Source organism: Brassica oleracea, chromosome C4 (assembly GCF_000695525.1).
Source record: "Brassica oleracea var. oleracea cultivar TO1000 chromosome C4, BOL, whole genome shotgun sequence".
Classification (NCBI taxonomy): domain Eukaryota; kingdom Viridiplantae; phylum Streptophyta; class Magnoliopsida; order Brassicales; family Brassicaceae; genus Brassica; species Brassica oleracea.
In genome coordinates, this window is record NC_027751.1 from 34,436,679 (window position 1) to 34,458,175 (window position 21,497).

General features: G+C 32.7%; 2 protein-coding genes and 2 long non-coding RNA genes across 4 annotated transcripts; 3 read left to right on the forward strand and 1 right to left on the reverse strand.

The window, feature by feature from the left end:
* Positions 1-1,603: 1,603 nt before the first annotated feature.
* Positions 1,604-2,954, reverse strand: LOC106342762 (photosystem I reaction center subunit XI, chloroplastic). The gene is made up of 2 exons (XM_013781784.1): positions 2,621-2,954; positions 1,604-2,262 (listed from the first exon to the last, which is right to left on the reverse strand). The coding sequence occupies exons 1-2, from the start codon at positions 2,786-2,788 to the stop codon at positions 1,771-1,773; spliced, it is 660 nt and encodes a 219-aa protein (XP_013637238.1). The 5' UTR covers positions 2,789-2,954; the 3' UTR covers positions 1,604-1,770.
* Positions 2,955-5,338: 2,384 nt separating this feature from the next.
* Positions 5,339-6,032, forward strand: LOC106341137. The gene is made up of 3 exons (XR_001269567.1): positions 5,339-5,416; positions 5,620-5,760; positions 5,866-6,032. It is a non-coding gene; the product is annotated as an uncharacterized LOC106341137 (long non-coding RNA).
* A 2,968-nt stretch (positions 6,033-9,000) lies between these two features.
* Positions 9,001-9,961, forward strand: LOC106341557. Its single transcript, XR_001269683.1, has 3 exons — positions 9,001-9,078; positions 9,282-9,422; positions 9,528-9,961. It is a non-coding gene; the product is annotated as an uncharacterized LOC106341557 (long non-coding RNA).
* Positions 9,962-17,985: 8,024 nt separating this feature from the next.
* Positions 17,986-20,635, forward strand: LOC106337147 (ribonuclease 2). Its single transcript, XM_013776200.1, has 9 exons — positions 17,986-18,257; positions 18,432-18,460; positions 18,828-18,901; positions 19,016-19,117; positions 19,233-19,236; positions 19,372-19,463; positions 19,868-20,029; positions 20,199-20,283; positions 20,445-20,635. Exons 1-9 carry the CDS (start codon positions 18,034-18,036, stop codon positions 20,483-20,485), a joined length of 813 nt encoding a protein of 270 aa, XP_013631654.1. The 5' UTR covers positions 17,986-18,033; the 3' UTR covers positions 20,486-20,635.
* Positions 20,636-21,497: the final 862 nt, after the last annotated feature.

The window sequence follows — 21,497 nt, forward strand, 5'->3', positions numbered from 1 at the left end:
CGGAACCCGAATCCTGCTGGATTAGATACCTAGGCGCATACGAGAGTTGGTCTAGGAATCTAGTTGAACATAATCGATCAGATCGATAACGCTTGCCTAAGGCAGTGTCGATCGACGCTTATACCATAGCATCGATCGACACTCAATCCGTAGCATCGATCGACGCTCATACCATAGCATCGATCGATGCTCGATCTGTGTTAACATGCGAGAGCTGAAACACTGAACTTAGTCAATAGTTTAGACTCACAGCGAGAGTTGGTTGTCTTTTGCATTAGATATCGAGTTCTAGAATCAATCCTTAGCATCTATAGTTTAGAGTTCTAATAACCTGAATGAAACCCTAAGTCTAGTAACCATCTTTCCATCAAACAACTCCCTGCCAAGCTGAACAATTGTCTTGTTCAACTTGTTTACTGCTTTATTTACTGCTTTGCTATATTTATTTACTGCTTTATAAACTATTAGTCTAACTTAATCATATAACTATTAGATCTAATTGGTTCCCTAGCTCCATGTGAATTCGATCTCTAAGTACTACAACTCGACCTCTTATTTGAGAGAGTATAAATCACTCCTTAGGGTAATTTGAGTGATATCAAAATTGTACTTAGGAAATAATCAAAAGAAACATTTTCCGACCAGTGAAGATAAATAATAATAAAATCATTGAATCTAGCCTTTAGTCTTAACACCTCTTTTAGCTCCGTTGAAAACCTCAACCATGCTCCTGAATCTTGAATCATTGTGATTAACTCTCTTGAGTCTGTCCCAAAAACCTGGCACGTCGACATTTGTAGCATACACTCCATAGCCCAGGATAGCGCTTCAAGTTCTGATTGTAAGGATGATATCCTTCTTCTTTGGTTTTTGGCTCCCAAAAGTTGTATTTTCCCTCTGGAATTCTTCTATGTCCATCCATAACCATTGAAGAGTGCATCATGTCCATGAGCCATCGATCATACAAATCTCGGAGATTATGATTTGTAAAGAAGTTGTTTAGCTTCTGGTATATCCTTTCGTTTGCTGTGAACTTCAAACCATGCATGGCATTCTGATTCCGCATGTCGAACAGTTACCAATGGGTCTCTGTTTAACTTTTTGAACAATTTTTTATTCGTTACTTTCTAAATATACCAGATAATTCAAGAATATAAATTTCTATCCAAATATAGGTTTTCAATATCGTTCTTTCGCCAAAAGAGACAATCTATATCCATGTATTGACTTGAGGAAGAGAAAAACAAGGGCGGTGTAAGAGTTGCTGCTATAGACCATATTTGTATTGTTGTGGACATTTAAAAATTGCATGATTGACAGTTTCATTTTCGGCTTCACATCTAGAACAATGATTATTACATATCTAGAACAATGATTACTACATCACATATGACAATGGACCAGAATAATAGTAACAACTAGATGTCAAGATACCATTTGCCATATAAAGGAATGATTTTTTTACGGTGCTTTGTCCTTTCATTCTCTCAAGCAAAGATTTGAAGTTCTGCAATACGCGGTTCTGAATTCGGCACCTCTGTCTCCTTGTTAAGCACATTCGTAGCCACCCAATAAAGGTTTATTGTCAGATAACAAATCATTATGTGAATAAAGACCAAGAAATAGTTAAGAGAAGATCCATAGTATTACACAATGACGACCCCGAGATTCATAATTCTTGCTCAGACAAAAGTAAAAAAGAAACAATGGTGCAAGAGAGTCTTTGTAGGTAAAATAAAATACTGGTGAAGCTCATATTTTGAACTACATTCATTTGACGTAATATGGAAGGTCAAGAACGTAGAGCAGAAAGTAAGCCCAAGTCACACCAGAGATCCCTCCGAAGAAGAACCCTCCCGTGAATTTTGCCCATCCCTCAGCTGTCTGAAGCTGGTCGGGCTGCTTCTTCCGCCCAGTCAACGTCAAACTCGGAGCAATTGAAGGCTCACCTTCCTTGAACGAAGAGATTCCGTAGATAGTGAGGCACATGCTGAGGATGACTACAAGCCCAGCGGCGGCTAAGGAGCCGGCGGAACCAGCGTAAGCAGTGTTCCTTAATGGGCCAGCTTTGACGAATGGGCCCACTAAGAGGAAACCATGTGCCAAGCCCACTTCGACACCACGGAGGAGAGGGTTGACGGCGGTGCGGTAAGCCGGGAGGTTGGAAAGATACCACGCAATCAATGGGCTTGACGTTACAGGAGTCTCCAAACTTCCGATGAATGGATCGCCGTTGATTGGTTGGACCACTTGAAATGTTGGCTGCCAAATTTACTCGTCAGATTATTTGCGTTTTAGGTTTTTGATCGATATATCTCTATATATATGGAGCATATAACTTTTCATTGCATACATCAAGACGGCAACTTATCATTCTCTTGTCATTTAAATACCGTAAAAGAGGTTATACAGAGTTATAAAAAATTGTGATGCCTTGTTATGGTTATTGAATCCTAACAAATCATCTAGATATGACTAAAATGTTGCTTTTCCTAAATTTCGTAAGATATCATAGCGCATGATTGATAATTGGTATTGAAATATGCATGAGTAATTGTAGATTTGGCACATAATTAATCTGATCTGTTTCTTGTCCAATTGTTAACTTTATGATAAATACCTTGTCGGACTGAACAGCTCGGACAGTGAAGGAAGAGATTCTCTTGGTCGGATAAACGCCGAAAGAAGGGCCGGAGATCCCCTTAGGGACGGCTAGACGCCTAGCAATTGAAGTGGAAGAGAAGCTGCTCCTTAGCTGGCTCGCCATTGGAGATGCACTTGCTGCCATTGTTTTTGTGAAACAAAAATCAAAACGACTTCAGTATGTGATGAAGAAATAAGCAAATCTACGAGACGTAAGATTGGATATGCTGAAGTGGCATGATAGAGGATCTGGTTCGTAAGATTTTGTGGCTCTTAGAGGTATATGTGTTTTTTTATCTGATTCTCATTGGATGTTATCTTATCCTCTTGGAGCCAACATTTTCTTTTATACATACATACTATGGGTATGAAGTAAATATATTTTGTACAATATATTTTATAATTTTAAACAATTTTGGTATTTTAGTAAAGAAAATATTTAGCAGACATACGAAGATATTTTTACTGTATTTAAGTTTCAGCATTATTGGTTTTGAAATTATTTTAAAATAATCAAAATTTGAATATATCTATAAAAGTATTTTGTTTTATCTAAAACTAGGAGTTTTGCCCGCACATGCGGGCATATAAACTTGATAAATATTTATTAATAAATATACTATTAGTTTAAAGATCAAAAAAATTAAATTAAATATTAAATTTATACTATTTTATGAATCTTTCAATTTCTTAATTTTTATTGATTTAAAAATATTATTTTGGATAACAATATTAATATCTTGTATTTTAAAATACGTTGTTATCTTGAACACATTTTTACTATATAAGATTTATAAAAAATGATATAATTAAATAAACAAATATATAATTGTTAATATAAAGTGATGTTATTAAACCAAATTCTAAGAATTAGCATAAACTACAAAATCTTAAAATAAATCAAAAGCACAAGAATGTTAAACCAAACTCAGATTTACATATTATATTAGTCAAAGTAAATAAGAATATTGATATATGTATAAGTAATTAATTATATTGTAAAATACTTGCTATAATAACTAAATTAACACTCAAGCAGACCAACTATGTCGACAAACAAAACATTAATATGTAATGTATAAGATAAGAACATTTTCTATATATTGTTGTTTTTATTTCTAAATGCTATAATAGAGAACAATAAGCTATAGTCAATCCATAGTTTTTTACTTTAAAATGGAAATTACTATTTTCCTATAAAATAATATTTCTTAATTGTAAATCATAGTTTGTTATATTCAAATGGTCTTTTAACTTTCAAACTTTAATAATTATAAATAAGACAAATCATTTTGGAAAATACAGTTTTTATAAAAAATAATAGAATCATTTTTTTATTTACATAATAGTCTTTTTAAGGAAATTTTAATTTAAACAAAGGTATAATTCTTTGAAACTCTTGAAAAATTAAAAGTAAATAAAGTAAATTTTAAATTTTCATAAATATAAGGTACTTGTTGTAAAAATATATATATATTTTGAAAATATTTTTTTTTTGAAAGTTATTCTTGCAACTGGATGATAACTGATAACAATAAATATTTAGTAAAAATAAAAACAAAGAAATATTAAATTTTCAACTTAAATAACAAATACAAGTTATTCTTGCAAATTAATGATAAGAATAAAAATGAAAATATCACAAAAATCAGGTTAACAAACAAATATAAATCAAATTTGTTGGTATTGTTTATATACTTCTTTTTAGTATTTTAATACTAAAATAAATTTAATAATTTTTAAAAATATGCCATGACATATTATGTTTACAAACAAATATAAATCAATTTTTTGTTATTTTGTATAAAACTATTTATAATATTTTAGTATAATGATAAATCTAATTATGATATGTGTATATATAATACTATTTATAAAAATAAAAAAAATAAGAAATAAAGATGTAGATAAACACAAAATAAATACATGGAATTATCTTCTTTTTCGAAAACGTTTTCCATTTATTTTTGAGATATTTTTATAATATTATTTTGTAATCCGTTAAAGAATGAATTATATAATTTATTTATTAGATATTAAAACTTTAATTAGTCAAATTAAAATTGTTTAATGATTCAGCCTAAAATCATGGAGAAGATGACAAATAGGCAAATTCACTTCTCAAATAATAGTATAGATAGATTATGTGACCTTTATTAATCTTCGTTACTTTTGAATTTTTTTTTAATAATTGGATTTTATTTTCCTAACTTTTAGAAGGCTACACATCTATATATAAATAATGCAAGGAGGTGATGCCACGTGTCCCACTCCACAAAACTCACGTTTCATTTATTCAGAAAGTCATGCGGTCTTGCTATTGTTTTGGTCCTCATTTCGAACAAACCAGCTTGACGGCCTGGTAGAGTCAACTCTAATCTTTGCTTCACGCCGTCTTACAGAATTTTAGGGTTCGTCTTTGTTCTTCATTCAATCGCGACCTCTGAACTTCGTCTCCATCACCGAAACGGTCTATGTTACAGAATCTTCGTGTGTTAAATCTCTTATTAATTCAATCAGTCACGATGTAGCCTTCAATGCAAGATTTTCTTCAGCAAGACGGTGTACCTCCGACAATAAAAAGGCAAGCATTCCTCCTCTCAAAATCATCTTATCAATCTGTTCAAATAACGCAATAGACTTATCAATCTGTTCAAATCACCTTAACTCCAAAGTTTTCTATCAAGTCCGGTGAATATTCTTCATTGCTGCGATTCTGGAAAGCGGTGGTGATGAACTCATGTCCGTTGATATGCTTTTACTTGATTCAGACGTGAGTATGTTCTTAAGCATTTTATAATAGTGATGTCAATTTTACGGTGACCTACTATCAACACTGGTAGCTGTTATATATGATTTTTCATTCAGCATTTAGCTTCCGCCTCTTTTGTGAAACCTTCTCAATTCTGTTTCAGACGACTTTTATGCCAGCCACCATAAGTGCTAACCGGGTTCAAATCTTATCTTCAAGCGCAGGCGAGAAAGAAATAGAGTTCGAGCCGGAAGATTATCAACCAAGAAGTTCTGTCAAGGTTCAGCTGTCAGGGAGGAAGCTCCTGGTTGGAGGAGACTCACGCAACGTGAGTTCGAAGGGAGCCAAGAAAATCTATAAACAAGGTGAGAAAATGGGATCAAATTTCAAAAGACTTTTTGGTGAGAAAGATGAGATTGTTTTGCTGATCCATGAATGGTTATCTTAGCTTTTATGTTCCCTTGAGACAGTTCAAGGAGAAGCTTCAGACTATGAGGAGGAAATATACAACTACAGAAATTACGGGTGAACAAGCTTCTGCTTCAAATCCTCACCAACAAAAGTGCTTTCAGTTGTCAAAGGCTATTTGGCGATTTGGGGAGCTGAAGGGATAGCTTTTCAATCTGCTAATGGGAAATCAAAGGAGAGTAAGAAGAGAGTGACAAAGAAACATGACTTGGCGTCTTCGCGTAATGGTAAGAATGCCCAAGACAGTAGTAAAAGAGGAGATATGGAGAAGTCACCACATGTTGTGACAAAATCTGATTGGAATGAGAATTCGTTTTTCTTGGTATGGATTTTCTGAAAGCAAAATGGACCAAGGTGCCAACTGAGACTAAGAAGGAAACCCAAGAGAAGATAGAAGAAATTGCATGCCAATGAACTTGAATGTGAGAAAAATTGAAGAGAAATTGATGGCATAAATGAAGTTACCTCTTTGATCAGAAATAAATAACGAAACATTTTAATGTGCTATCTTGATAGTGCATAACGTAGAATTGATTTTGGATGCCAACATTACATACACATCTTCGTATGGCTATATAATTCCTGCTTGGAAGTTATTGGAAAATGTTAATAAAAAATCTAACAAATAACAATTCTGCGTGAATTTAATAGTTTTGGGGCCTGAAATTAATAGATTATTGGGTTCTCTTTTTAGATGCAAAGGCTATGTGATCGCATCATCTTCTTCTACAGCTGTTTTTGAACCCCTTTTTTCCCCCTAACTTCTGGTGTTTTTGAACTTAAATCTTAACTTTCTGGTGTCCTTTGTGTGTTTTTGATTAGCTTATGAAAGAAAAATAAAACGAGCAAATACTATAAATCTTTGTTTCAGTTTATGCAAATGTTTAAAGTTCAAAAAAAAAACTGCAACATTTTATGTAAGTTTACAATATTTTCTTTTTTACTTTGTACAAGAGGAAAGTAATCAAAAAATATATATATATATATATATTCTCTCTGTTTCAAAAAATATATATACTCTCTCTGTTTCAAAAAATGTAAGTTTTAGCATTAAAAACAATTATTCGAAAAAATATATGTACTCTCTCTGTTTCAAAAAATGTAAGTTTTAGCATTAAAAACAATTATTCGAAAAAATATATGTACTCTCTCTGTTTCAAAAAATGTAAGTTTTAGCATTAAAAACAATTATTCGAAAAAATATATGTACTCTCTCTGTTTCAAAAAATGTAAGTTTTAGCATTAAAAACAATTATTCGAAAAAATATATGTACTCTCTCTGTTTCAAAAAATGTAAGTTTTAGCATTAAAAACAATTATTCGAAAAAATATATGTACTCTCTCTGTTTCAAAAAATGTAAGTTTTAGCATTAAAAACAATTATTCGAAAAAATATATGTACTCTCTCTGTTTCAAAAAATGTAAGTTTTAGTATTTTCACACATATAAAGAAAACATATCAAATATTGAATATTGATATATTAATTTGTAATAAACTATATTCCAAAACTTTTTATCAATAGAATTTCAGAAAACATAATTTGTTTTTAAGGTTTACATTTACCGGTAGAAAATGTATTAAAAATGTAAAAAAATATTTTTTGAATTAGATATATATATATATATTAAAAGGTGAATGTTTCTGAAACGGAAAAGAATATATCTAAAACAGTTAAAAATAACAAAAAAAAAATGTATAAAATTACGACAAAATATATGTCACAAATTCGAACGTCCTCAAATACAAACCAAATACTAATATGAAAACAACATATATATTTACATAATATGAACAAGCGATGCAGTATAACATTATTTGACAAAAATAATAAAAGTAAAATAAAATAAATATATAGAAAGACTTAAACCGTTAAAATTAAAATAATTTTATAAAAATATCTCAACAATCCTATTATTAAATTTAGTTTTGCAATAAAATTTGGGGAATACCAAACAATTTCAACCAAAAGGGTGATAAAAACGAATAAATGATACAACAGTTTACACATAATATATAATCATATTTTTAAAAATATTAAATATTAAATAAAAACTGTAGTTAGGTTGTAATATATTGTTTCTGTTTATAGTTTACCAAATGAAATACTAAATAGTAATATTTTTGAAAGATTTTTTTACTGTATTTAACTTATACAACATTTTGAAAAGTTGTTTAATTTACTTTTTATGAAATTGTTTTTCGAATAAGAGATATAATTTCACCTTACTTAAATAATGAGTATTTATATTAGCTTTACCTATTACAATGGTAATAAAATATATTATAAACTCAATAGCATACAAGCAAAGTAATAAACAAATATATGACATAAATAATATAAATATAACAAACTGAAATATATAATCTGCGCCTAACACGGACCTTTCGAAAACGTTTTCCATTTATTTTTGAGATATTTTTATAATATTATTTTGTAATCCGTTAAAGAATGAATTATATAATTTATTTATTAGATATTAAAACTTTAATTAGTCAAATTAAAATTGTTTAATGATTCAGCCTAAAATCATGGAGAAGATGACAAATAGGCAAATTCACTTCTCAAATAATAGTATAGATAGATTATGTGACCTTTATTAATCTTCGTTACTTTTGAATTTTTTTTTAATAATTGGATTTTATTTTCCTAACTTTTAGAAGGCTACACATCTATATATAAATAATGCAAGGAGGTGATGCCACGTGTCCCACTCCACAAAACTCACGTTTCATTTATTCAGAAAGTCATGCGGTCTTGCTATTGTTTTGGTCCTCATTTCGAACAAACCAGCTTGACGGCCTGGTAGAGTCAACTCTAATCTTTGCTTCACGCCGTCTTACAGAATTTTAGGGTTCGTCTTTGTTCTTCATTCAATCGCGACCTCTGAACTTCGTCTCCATCACCGAAACGGTCTATGTTACAGAATCTTCGTGTGTTAAATCTCTTATTAATTCAATCAGTCACGATGTAGCCTTCAATGCAAGATTTTCTTCAGCAAGACGGTGTACCTCCGACAATAAAAAGGCAAGCATTCCTCCTCTCAAAATCATCTTATCAATCTGTTCAAATAACGCAATAGACTTATCAATCTGTTCAAATCACCTTAACTCCAAAGTTTTCTATCAAGTCCGGTGAATATTCTTCATTGCTGCGATTCTGGAAAGCGGTGGTGATGAACTCATGTCCGTTGATATGCTTTTACTTGATTCAGACGTGAGTATGTTCTTAAGCATTTTATAATAGTGATGTCAATTTTACGGTGACCTACTATCAACACTGGTAGCTGTTATATATGATTTTTCATTCAGCATTTAGCTTCCGCCTCTTTTGTGAAACCTTCTCAATTCTGTTTCAGACGACTTTTATGCCAGCCACCATAAGTGCTAACCGGGTTCAAATCTTATCTTCAAGCGCAGGCGAGAAAGAAATAGAGTTCGAGCCGGAAGATTATCAACCAAGAAGTTCTGTCAAGGTTCAGCTGTCAGGGAGGAAGCTCCTGGTTGGAGGAGACTCACGCAACGTGAGTTCGAAGGGAGCCAAGAAAATCTATAAACAAGGTGAGAAAATGGGATCAAATTTCAAAAGACTTTTTGGTGAGAAAGATGAGATTGTTTTGCTGATCCATGAATGGTTATCTTAGCTTTTATGTTCCCTTGAGACAGTTCAAGGAGAAGCTTCAGACTATGAGGAGGAAATATACAACTACAGAAATTACGGGTGAACAAGCTTCTGCTTCAAATCCTCACCAACAAAAGTGCTTTCAGTTGTCAAAGGCTATTTGGCGATTTGGGGAGCTGAAGGGATAGCTTTTCAATCTGCTAATGGGAAATCAAAGGAGAGTAAGAAGAGATTGACAAAGAAGCCTAACTTGGTGTCTTCAGGTGATGGTAAGAATGCCCAAGACGGTAGTAAAAGAGAAGATATGGAGAATTCTTTTTTTCTTGGTATGAATTTTCTGAAAGCAAAATGGACCATGATGCCAACTGAGACTAAGAAGGAAACCCAAGAGAAGATAGAAGAAATTGCATGCCAATGAACTTGAATGTGAGAAAAATTGAAGAGAAATTGATGGCATAAATGAAGTTACCTCTTTGATCAGAAATAAATAACGAAACATTTTAATGTGCTATCTTGATAGTGCATAACGTAGAATTGATTTTGGATGCCAACATTACATACACATCTTCGTATGGCTATATAATTCCTGCTTGGAAGTTATTGGAAAATGTTAATAAAAAATCTAACAAATAACAATTCTGCGTGAATTTAATAGTTTTGGGGCCTGAAATTAATAGATTATTGGGTTCTCTTTTTAGATGCAATGGCTATGTGCTCGCATCATCATCTTCTACAGCTGTTTTTGAACTTAAATCTTAACTTTCTGGTGTCCTTTGTGTGTTTTTGATTAGCTTATGAAAGAAAAATAAAACGAGCAAATACTATAAATCTTTGTTTCAGTTTATGCAAATGTTTAAAGTTCAAAAAAAAAACTGCAACATTTTATGTAAGTTTACAATATTTTCTTTTTTACTTTGTACAAGAGGAAAGTAATCAAAAAATATATATATATATATATATTCTCTCTGTTTCAAAAAATATATATACTCTCTCTGTTTCAAAAAATGTAAGTTTTAGCATTAAAAACAATTATTCGAAAAAATATATGTACTCTCTCTGTTTCAAAAAATGTAAGTTTTAGTATTTTCACACATATAAAGAAAACATATCAAATATTGAATATTGATATATTAATTTGTAATAAACTATATTCCAAAACTTTTTATCAATAGAATTTCAGAAAACATAATTTGTTTTTAAGGTTTACATTTACCGGTAGAAAATGTATTAAAAATGTAAAAAAATATTTTTTGAATTAGATATATATATATATATTAAAAGGTGAATGTTTCTGAAACGGAAAAGAATATATCTAAAACAGTTAAAAATAACAAAAAAAAAATGTATAAAATTACGACAAAATATATGTCACAAATTCGAACGTCCTCAAATACAAACCAAATACTAATATGAAAACAACATATATATTTACATAATATGAACAAGCGATGCAGTATAACATTATTTGACAAAAATAATAAAAGTAAAATAAAATAAATATATAGAAAGACTTAAACCGTTAAAATTAAAATAATTTTATAAAAATATCTCAACAATCCTATTATTAAATTTAGTTTTGCAATAAAATTTGGGGAATACCAAACAATTTCAACCAAAAGGGTGATAAAAACGAATAAATGATACAACAGTTTACACATAATATATAATCATATTTTTAAAAATATTAAATATTAAATAAAAACTGTAGTTAGGTTGTAATATATTGTTTCTGTTTATAGTTTACCAAATGAAATACTAAATAGTAATATTTTTGAAAGATTTTTTTACTGTATTTAACTTATACAACATTTTGAAAAGTTGTTTAATTTACTTTTTATGAAATTGTTTTTCGAATAAGAGATATAATTTCACCTTACTTAAATAATGAGTATTTATATTAGCTTTACCTATTACAATGGTAATAAAATATATTATAAACTCAATAGCATACAAGCAAAGTAATAAACAAATATATGACATAAATAATATAAATATAACAAACTGAAATATATAATCTGCGCCTAACACGGACCAAACCTAGTAAATATTAAGTTGTGGCATATTATTTAATTCACGATTATCCTTTCAAATCTTAAAGTGGTTTTGTTTTATGACAGTGATTATGAAATGCAGTATAAACAAAGTAAAATTACTAACCACATGTACTGTGATCTAAAGTACTACGGTCTCAACAAAACTTTAATTAGAATCGAGACTAATATAAATAATATTTTATTTGTTTCATTTGTCAGAACATAGTTTCCAACAACATATACATGTGTCATTTAATATATTCCAATTTCAGTGCGCTTAATATTTTTGGATCAAGACTAACATATAAGAAGCATATCTCCTATATATTAATCCTCGAACATTACAACATGTTTTCGTAGCCATGTGTCATCACTAGGATGATTCTTAAAATTCTTAGAAAAATAAGTTGGTCCATATAAATATATATTAGATTTTTTTATTAAACTAACTATCAAATTGATTAGTAGTATAACAAAGAGTATTCTCAATTCTCCTTAAATAAAATGTACGGAATTACGTAATATGATTAACATATATATGACAATTAATGATTATGAAAATAATTTCTGTATACTCTCTCTTTTTTTGTTTAATTTTATATTATTAAAAGAAATTAAAAAATCTTATTAAGCATATAATAAAAAAATTTAGATTTTGTCTTATATTTTGAATTTTATAAAACGACTATAAATTATTAAAAATGATAAAAGTTCCACACTGAAAATTTTGTGATCAATGGTTTAACTTTTGTTTTTGTTCAAACAAGATACAAATGATCATAAATCGTATGAATATGAAGTCTCATTAATATATTTTCATATTATACATATATATATATATATATATATTAATCATTTAAATGAAATTATATACTATCAAAAAATATATAAATATGTTAATTTCAAAATTTGCATTGAAAAATTATTGAGATCTTAATATTTTAATTTTAAAATTTGCATTGATAAATCTCACATAAAGAGTTTTGTGATTACTGGTTTAAATTTTTGTTTCAACAAATATACAAATGTTAATAAAATCATATGAGTAGAAAGTATCAATAATAAATATTTATATTAAAATATACTATATATCTATGTCAATATCACTAAAGTTTAATTATATATCATATAAAGTAAATAAAATGATCGTTTTGATTTCTTTACCAAAAACATGATTGTAAATAACCAAAAGGTATTGGTTTTGATTTATGTGCTTACTCTAATGTATATACATTTTATGTATACAAATTTATTTTTTAAATAGGTGGTTTCTAATATGTTATTTGATCCTTACAATTTCAGAAATATACTTTTTCAAATCGAAGTGATTTTTAATATTGGAAGTTCTATATATATATATATATATTGATTCATTCAGATTAAATATTTTAGTTTTGATTTTATTCCTAAACAAAAATAAACAAAACTCATATCAGTAAAACAGAAACGAGAACAAAAGCACAAATTTATAGAGTTAGAAAATAAAATCACTTATGAAGAGTCAATAATAGTAAACAAATCGAGAGCAGAAAACCTGATCATCTTTCGTCATTTTACAATCGATGTTGCCTATCTGGTTTTTGTGATTAGTATTGAACCGCGAGTGATGCCAAGCGATTAGAAAGAAAATGAGAAGCGAGAAGTCAACTGTTGGATTTTAAGTTGGATTCTAACAGAAACAGAGGACGCGGAAAGGTTCTTCGAGAAATTTAGTGGATTGGAGATGTTTCCGGTTTTACATGAAACCACATAGTTGGACGAGAAAACTTATCGGAAAAATATTCTTAAGCCGTTAAGGTCAAATGGCTCTGAGAATAATTTATAAATTATTTTGGAAGAATAAAATTAGGTTTTTGGTTGAAGAAATAATTTCCCAGCCGTCCGGATAAATTTTGGTACGATCGGATCTGATCGGAAATTGTTTCGGTATGTGTGGATATGTTCGGATAACGACAGCTGGATGTTAACTCATCAAGCTGTCTGTATTCTTCAGCTGCTGTGGATTAGTAAGCTTCCTGCCTGTTTGTCCGATGATGCAGCTGCTATTGATGAAGCTGCTGGACACGTGTCGCCAAACCGATGATGATCTATGGCCAGCTTCTGCCCCCTTTAGCCACCTCCTGCTTGCTCCATACAACCACGACCAGAGCCTTTACCTTCACCCCTCTCACATATAAATACCCTTTAGTAGACCCTTAGGACTCCTCACACGGTCACACCAACTCAAACCATATAAAGAAAATCTGAGAGTTTCGATCGTAGTATCTGAGAGACCCGAATAGGAAATTCGAAGGTAAGATTTCCGACCTTAGTTTTTCCCTTAAGTTTCTTAATCTATGTATAGAAGTATATCTATATCCTGGTTCCGACTAACGGGGTGTTTGGGATACTCTCTTTTCATTCTAAGTATCAGGCGTTAAAGAACCAAAATTCTGCCAAAATTTTTTTAGGAGCTAAACCACCAACCAAACCCCACCTAACCATAAATCCCAGGTGAGTCTCGGTTATGGGTTATGATTGTTGTGTGTGCGGTTAGCGCCTGTAAAACAAGAATATTGGTTGATGCATTGTTAGGTTGCGCGTTTAAATATATAATGATATGATAATGATTGATGCTTGTGAAATATATTGAGTTATATCGTTCGGGCCTCGGCTCTAGGGGTATAACATGTTTGTGATGCATTGATGTTGTGTTGCATATACTTGTGTGAATGCATTATATTTTTGGGCCTCGGCTCAGATAGTATAACATGTTTGATCATGTCTTAACGGGGAAACCCGTAAATCCACGGACTTGATCCGTGAGGGTCCAACACTCGGGTTGAGTGTCGTGAGAGTCAATGGTGGCCACTCGAGGACCGTTCCTTGTCCGGGGCCTTACCAAAATTAGTTTCGGGCAGGATGCAAAGACACATGTGATAGGGATAGCTACCCTCGACCGTGTAGCTGCATGACGATGCGGCAAGTGTGTTATCCGGACCATCGGCTTTTTATACTTTGTGTGTAGAGTCAATGGCCGCAAGAAGAGATGTGCTATGGACTTCGAATCGAGATAAGAACCATTGGCGAGAGGCAGTCCTCGACGATCGATAATGATCTAACCACCTGTGAAGGGTGGATGCGTGGGTTACTTGATTGCTTCCAATTTTGCATTGCATATTGCTAGAAATAATTGATCTTTCCAAGCTTATGACTTGCGCTTCAATATTACTTGATAGTTAAGCTTTCGTAAGAACAATCTCATTTTCTGTGAACTAAGCTTGACTCTCTCCCTCCACGAATCTGATCAGTTCAAGAGAATCCCTATCAATACCTCTGAAGAGTTTATCGTTCTGAGATTTCCAAAGAAACCAAATTATTCATGGGTATGGGTCACTATCCATCTCTGGGGCCTCAATATTTCTCTTTCGCCAAAAAAAGATAATCAATATTGGCATAAATTCTTGGGCACAGGAAGATGTCTGGGCTCGACGATGTTTTTGATAGAGACCATGCATGTAGTGCCGGTGGGCACTGAAAATGTCATGGTTGACTAATTCATCAGGTTAGATGCATCTAGGACAATAGCTTTCACATCCCATATGGCGATGTATCCAGTTATGTGTTACGTCTACATGGCCAGTTATCAGTTGCCAAATGAGATGACGCAATCTTTTGGGGTGGCTTTATTCTCTAAGCAAAAACTTGCAGCTTGGTGATACTAGGCTCTAGTGATGGCAATTCATGTACTTGCACGTGGACCTGGCCCGATAGGTATTGCTGCGGGCGGGTCTGGTCATGGATAATCCAAGCCCAAATTTTTGCAGGCCTCACGGGTAAGGTATTGTGCGGAATTGGGCCTTGCCCGGGATATGCCCGAATGAACTTGCGGGCAAATTGAGGACCCGCAACATTCTTCCATTTCAACTCTTCACTTGAAAAAACGAGAGAGGGTTAAAGAATGGCGTTTCGAACGCGATCTTTACCAACACAATGGTTGGAGGTCCAGTGATGGCATTTCTAGCTCCGACGGTGGTTCTTGCGTTACCTACCATCATTTGAATCCATTGTCAATGATGAAGTTGAAGAAGATGAAACTTGATTTTTATTTTGATTTGGTGTTTTTATTTTATTTACTTTATGGATTTCGTGTGCACTCTTTTTCCCTTGTCAGGTTTTGTCCTAATGGATTTTCCCGATAATTTTTTTTTAATGAGGGCACAATGCTTGGTTGGATTTGGTTTTGGTGGTTATTTACATTTGAGATCTGATTACTTGGATTTGCCATTGTTACTTCATGCCATTCTTTCTTAAAACATTAAGCTAACATGAAAATACAAGACTCTAACTTAAGAAATGAAATTAAGAGAGCAGTATAACGTATCATGCCCTGGTTCACCCATTGAACCAGCTGTACCAAGAGGTCCGAGACTGTAATCAATCAATGAAGTGTTTTAATTTCTTAAAACATGAAGATATCATGAAAATACAAAACAACATAAGTTCTAGACTCTCCACGATCGACTGTTGCTGTGTTAGTGCTAAGTAGATGTTCAACTAGTGCTAAGAAGAGCGAGTGTTGTTGTGTGCTAAGTAGATTATCAACTAGTATTAAGAAGTAAGAGCTATTGTTGTTGTGTTCTCGGCTGAGCATCATTGTGTTTAACTGATTCATAGAACGAATTATGTTGTGTTCTCATCTCTATTGGTCTCTTCTTCTTGCAGGTGCCATGCTCATGTGTTGATGAAGATCGGAGTCCTGCGGGACGACCTGCCAAGGCATGTGCAAGTCGTAGGTCAGGATTGGTCAGCACTTCTAGGGACTGCGTCCCGTGCAGGCATGTACTGCCAAGACCCGCATCAAACTAATACCAAGGTGGGGCAGGACTAGACGGGGCGTATAACCCAATTGCCAACACTACTAGGCCCTGTGTAAAACTTGTCTTCCCCCACGTTTAGGATATTCTTTGCTACCCAATAGCCCGATTTAACTGTGTATTGACCACTCTTTGTGTAACTCCAACAAAACGTGAATAAGCAGTATATCCTCTTGGATAACAAAATTTTTGAGCATCTTCACATCCCATACTTTTTGGTGATCTTTAATGAAATCACTTACTATCATTCTCGGATGTACCACCAGGACATTTGTACTATATTGTAGGAATCTAAGGATCTTCCCATACTTTAACTGCATATCCAGAATGTACCTTATGTCGAATTACTAACAGTAGTAAATTCCTTGCTGCTGAGATACTCGTCCATACGTAAGAAGGATTATATGTCAAACTTAATCGCAATGGTGAACTAATTCTATAGTATTTTCTTATCAAAACTCAATCTATTAGGGAATCTAGGAAGTGTACAAAATGCCATAATTGTTTTGCCAGGAGCGCAAGAATAAATTTATGGATCATACAAAATCCCATTCCACTCTCCTCTCTTGGTAAACAAAGCTTTTCCCACTTGGCCCAATGCATTCTTCTTTTATGTGGATTGTAACTCCACCATAACTTAGCAATGGCACTCGCAAATTGTTCACAAATCTCTAATGGAAGCAAGAAGATGGACATAACATAAGTCGGAAGAGCTAATAAAATATATTTAGTTAGCAATTATTTGTCCCCTTTCGATAACCATATTCATGTCCATCCATTTAATATGTTCTGAAGTATGTCCTTTAAAAAAGCAAATAGCTTGCATTTAGATCCGATCATATCCTCTAGAATTCCCAAGTAGAACTCGTTCCCCTTTTATTCTCGATCCCAAGAGTATCCTTAGTTGTTTGTAGACATTTCCATTAACCCTCTTACGAAAGAGTAGAGAATTTTTTCGAAATTAATGTGTTGACTTGAAGTTTTTTTTATATGTTCTTACTATTTTTATAACTTCTTCACATTCAAGGAGCTCCGCCTTACAAAAGTACAGGTTATCATCATGAAAGAGAAGGTGGGATAACGAGGGGTTAGTGCGTGGAACATGCATCACTATAATCTTCCCTTGATTCTCTCCATGAGAAAGCTAACGAACGCTTCCAAACATAGAATAAATACGAAAGGAGACAAATGATATCTTTGACGTAATCCTCATTTAGGTAATATTTTACATCTTGGTTGACCATTCATAAAAACTTTATATTTGACTAATGATATGCATCACATAATCCACTGAATCCATGTGGTCGAAAATTCTATTTTTTTCCATTACTGTTCTAATAAAAGCTTATACCATCATGTCATATGCTTTGCTCATATATATATCTTTATGCCTATCCGTTTGGTCTTCCCTCCTGGCTTTGTTCTAAGCAGTATACAGGTAATTCATCTTGTAAAAATAGTCAATTTTTTTTTTTTGAACTGTAAAAAAAAACCCAGTTTTGGATATATAGGTATCCGAAGCCAAGCTGTATATAGAATATTCGTTGTTCTCTATACCAGAAAGACTACAATGCCCTCGTTTTGGTCCACATATTTAAAAGGCTACAGTGACCCAATCAGAGTCGGGTTTCGAGATTGAATTCCAATCCAAAAAAGAGTCAATGGCGTCTCGTAGATCTCTTCTCCTTCTCCTCCAAGTCCTTTTTGCTACGGTTCTTTCCGTCTCGGCCTATCTGCCGGAGACTGGAAGACTTGCCGGAGACGACGTCGTCGAAGTCAATCGCTCCCAGAGAGAGTTTGATTATTTTGCTCTCTCTCTCCAATGGCCCGGAACTTACTGCCGTGGAACTCGCCATTGCTGCTCCAAAAACGCTTGCTGTAGAAGGTACGTTTATATGTTTCTTTGATCTGAAATCTTTCTTTGTTCTCTCGATTCAAAAAACCCATTGCGTACCTAAGGATATGATATATTCACTAATGATCATCTCTGCGCTCTTTGAAAAGAATTGGCCTTTTTCAGTTTGCTCTTGATTAACCTTGTGTGTTCTTTTGTTGACAGCTCGGACACTCCAACTCAATTCACCATCCGTAAGTTATTCTCTTTCTATTTTATTTTCAGTTTGACAAGTCAATGTTTGTGTACGTTTGTCTGAGTTTGATTTTCGGGTGACATTTAGAGTTGTTACTTTGACTGCTGTAAGATAAAAACATTTGAAAGTAAGAAACTTTCTTCTTCTTTTTTTAATGATAACGGTTCTGTATCTAGGTAGGAGTTAAATGGTAGAAGATATTGCATACCCTGGATTTATTATATTTGCTGTAAACTGCTACTTTCTGTCTTGTTATTTCCCCTTCTTAGACCGGTTGATGTACTTGCTTAATGTTGATTTTCGCTATAGGATTTCTTATTACAACAATAATTTGAGGATAATCATCTTCAATACTAATCTCGTAGATGGACTATGGCCGGACTATAACGACGGTTCCTGGCCTTCATGTTGCTATCGATCCGACTTCAATGAGAAGGAGGTATAAACATTCATAATTTGCTTATGTGGTCACTGGTGGAGTTTTCTTAATTTGGTATATTTGTCGTGTCTTAATATCTCAAATGAAGATTCTCATAGGAAACAAAATTTGCAGATCTCAACGTTGGTGGATGGCATGGAAAAGTACTGGCCCAGTCTCAGCTGTGGTTCTCCGTCATCTTGCCATGGTGGAAAAGGATCATTTTGGGGCCATGAGGTGATATATTATCTTATAACTTTCTTTCGAAAGGTGTATGGATCTCCCATGACCAAAACTAACTGAGTTTCATTTGTTGGGTTTCATGTTATCCCTTTGCAATACATGATGGCAGTGGGGTAATTATATTTCCCTTCACATAACTGTATACAGAGTTTGATTATGCTTCGAGTATATTTCCTCTGGTTTGAGTATATGCTAATACGATAAATGGGTTCTTCTCCTTAACATTGTTTTGATTAAACTTTTTTCAGAGAAACATGGGACTTGCTCTTCTCCTGTTATTCGTGATGAGTATAGTTACTTCATTACCACGCTTAATCTATACTTCAAGCATAATGTCACGGTAAGTCTTCATAGAGTTAAGTTTATGCCTACTAGCGAGTTAGTTAAACAAGAAGATTGGGCATAAAAAAAGATTTGCATGCTTTAGTTTGACTTGCATGTTTCATTTACTGTTTGAATGTTCTCTAACTAGATTGATCAACCAGATATTTTAAGCACTAGCAATTTCCATATCCTCTGCTCAAATGCTATTTAATGATCTGAGTTATAGAAACTCTGTATTTCCATTCAATTGTAAGCATGTAAATGAATGTTGGTAGTTTTTTTTACCATGCAAATGATATGCATGTTATATTGTCCTCTGATTTGTCAGTTTATCAATTTGGGGTGGGCATTTTTGTACATTTTCGCTCCTAGAAGAGTTCTTAATTATTATTTTTTAACATCTGGATTTATATTGGATAGGATGTCCTTTATCAAGCTGGCTATGTTGCTTCCAACAGCGAGAAGTATCCTCTAGGAGGTATTGTCACAGCCATTCAGAATGCATTTCATATCACCCCTGAAGTAGTATGCAAAAGAGATGCAATCGATGAAATACGTATATGCTTCTATAAAGATTTCAAGGTCTGTATTCAACATCTCTTTCATCTTATATTGGTGATTTCCTTGATTAAAATGGCAAATTCATTAAGCTATCTGATCGCTGGCATTGTTTAAAGTTCAAACAATTTGCTAGGTATGAGGATTGCATCAGTTCATGACAGTTTTCTTTTAAAATGTTTATCACTAACAGCCCAGGGACTGTGTTGGTTCAAAAGACATGACGTCGAAAAAATCATGTCCCAAGTACGTAAGTTTGCCGGAATACACGCCATTGGGTAAGTAAAAATCATAAAACACAAACCATTTTTGTTCATTTCTTTAACAATGCATAATTCCAAGTTGTGTAGATTCATTATTTAGTATAAAACAAGGATTAGTTAAGTATGGTAAAATGTCGAGAATGTGAACGAATTTCTTATATTCGTGTGCTATGCAGATGGTGAGGCTATGGTTCTGAAGATGCCAACAGATGAATAAGATCTTTCTTCTCTTCTTAGAGGCAATATTCACATACAGGACTTTGATGTTGTAATTTTATTGCCAAACCTATAAACAACGAATAAAGATTGGCTTACTCTTGTTCTATGGGGAATATGAATCCGGGCTGGTTAATTTTTTTTTCTTCTTCTTTACAGTTGCAATATTATTAAAATCAGGGGCGGACCCACCACCAGAGAGGGTGGGACACGTGCCACATAATTTTTTTTTTTCAATTTTTTTTTTTAACTTCAAACCAAAGAAAAAGAGATGGGTCTTGTTACAATTTGTTTTTTAACTTCAGCCCAATTGAAAATAAAATATGTAGACAGCCCATCAATTTTGGTTACAATTTTAATTATCCAACCTAAATAATTATTAGTCTAAAATTTAAAAACCCTAATGTTCCTAAATAGACTTTAGGTTCTTCTATTTTGAAAAAAAAAAATTTGCAGAAACTTTATTCATCATCTTTAATACCTTTTCTCATTCTTTGACATCTTTTCTAAGTAAGTTTATACATCATTGTTAATACTTTTTATTATTATTTAGCCTTAATTATTAAGTTACTAACATAATTTTTTTTAGGTATCCATGGAGAAATATTTTAAAAAACAGTGTTTATCATCATCAAAAGTTAGTTCAGAGAATTTGCCTTCTAGTTCTTCACTACCAAAAACCAACACGGAGAATTTGGCTTCTACTCCGCCAATGTCATCATCAAAAACTAATTTGGAGAATTTGCCTTCAGATCCTGCAGAGAGAAAAAGTATAAAGGAATATCATCCAAACGAAAGAGATGAGGTAAGACGAAAATATCTTACTAAAGGTCCTTGTCAACCTCGCGGTCATGATTTTCCTAAAACACTGAAAGGACATAAGCTTAGAAGATTTAATCCTGCTTGGTTTGATCTCTACGGTGATTGGTTGGAATATAGTATAAAAACAGACAAGGCATTTTGTTTGGTTTGCTACTTATTTAGAGACTATACTGAAAATAAATGTGGAAGTG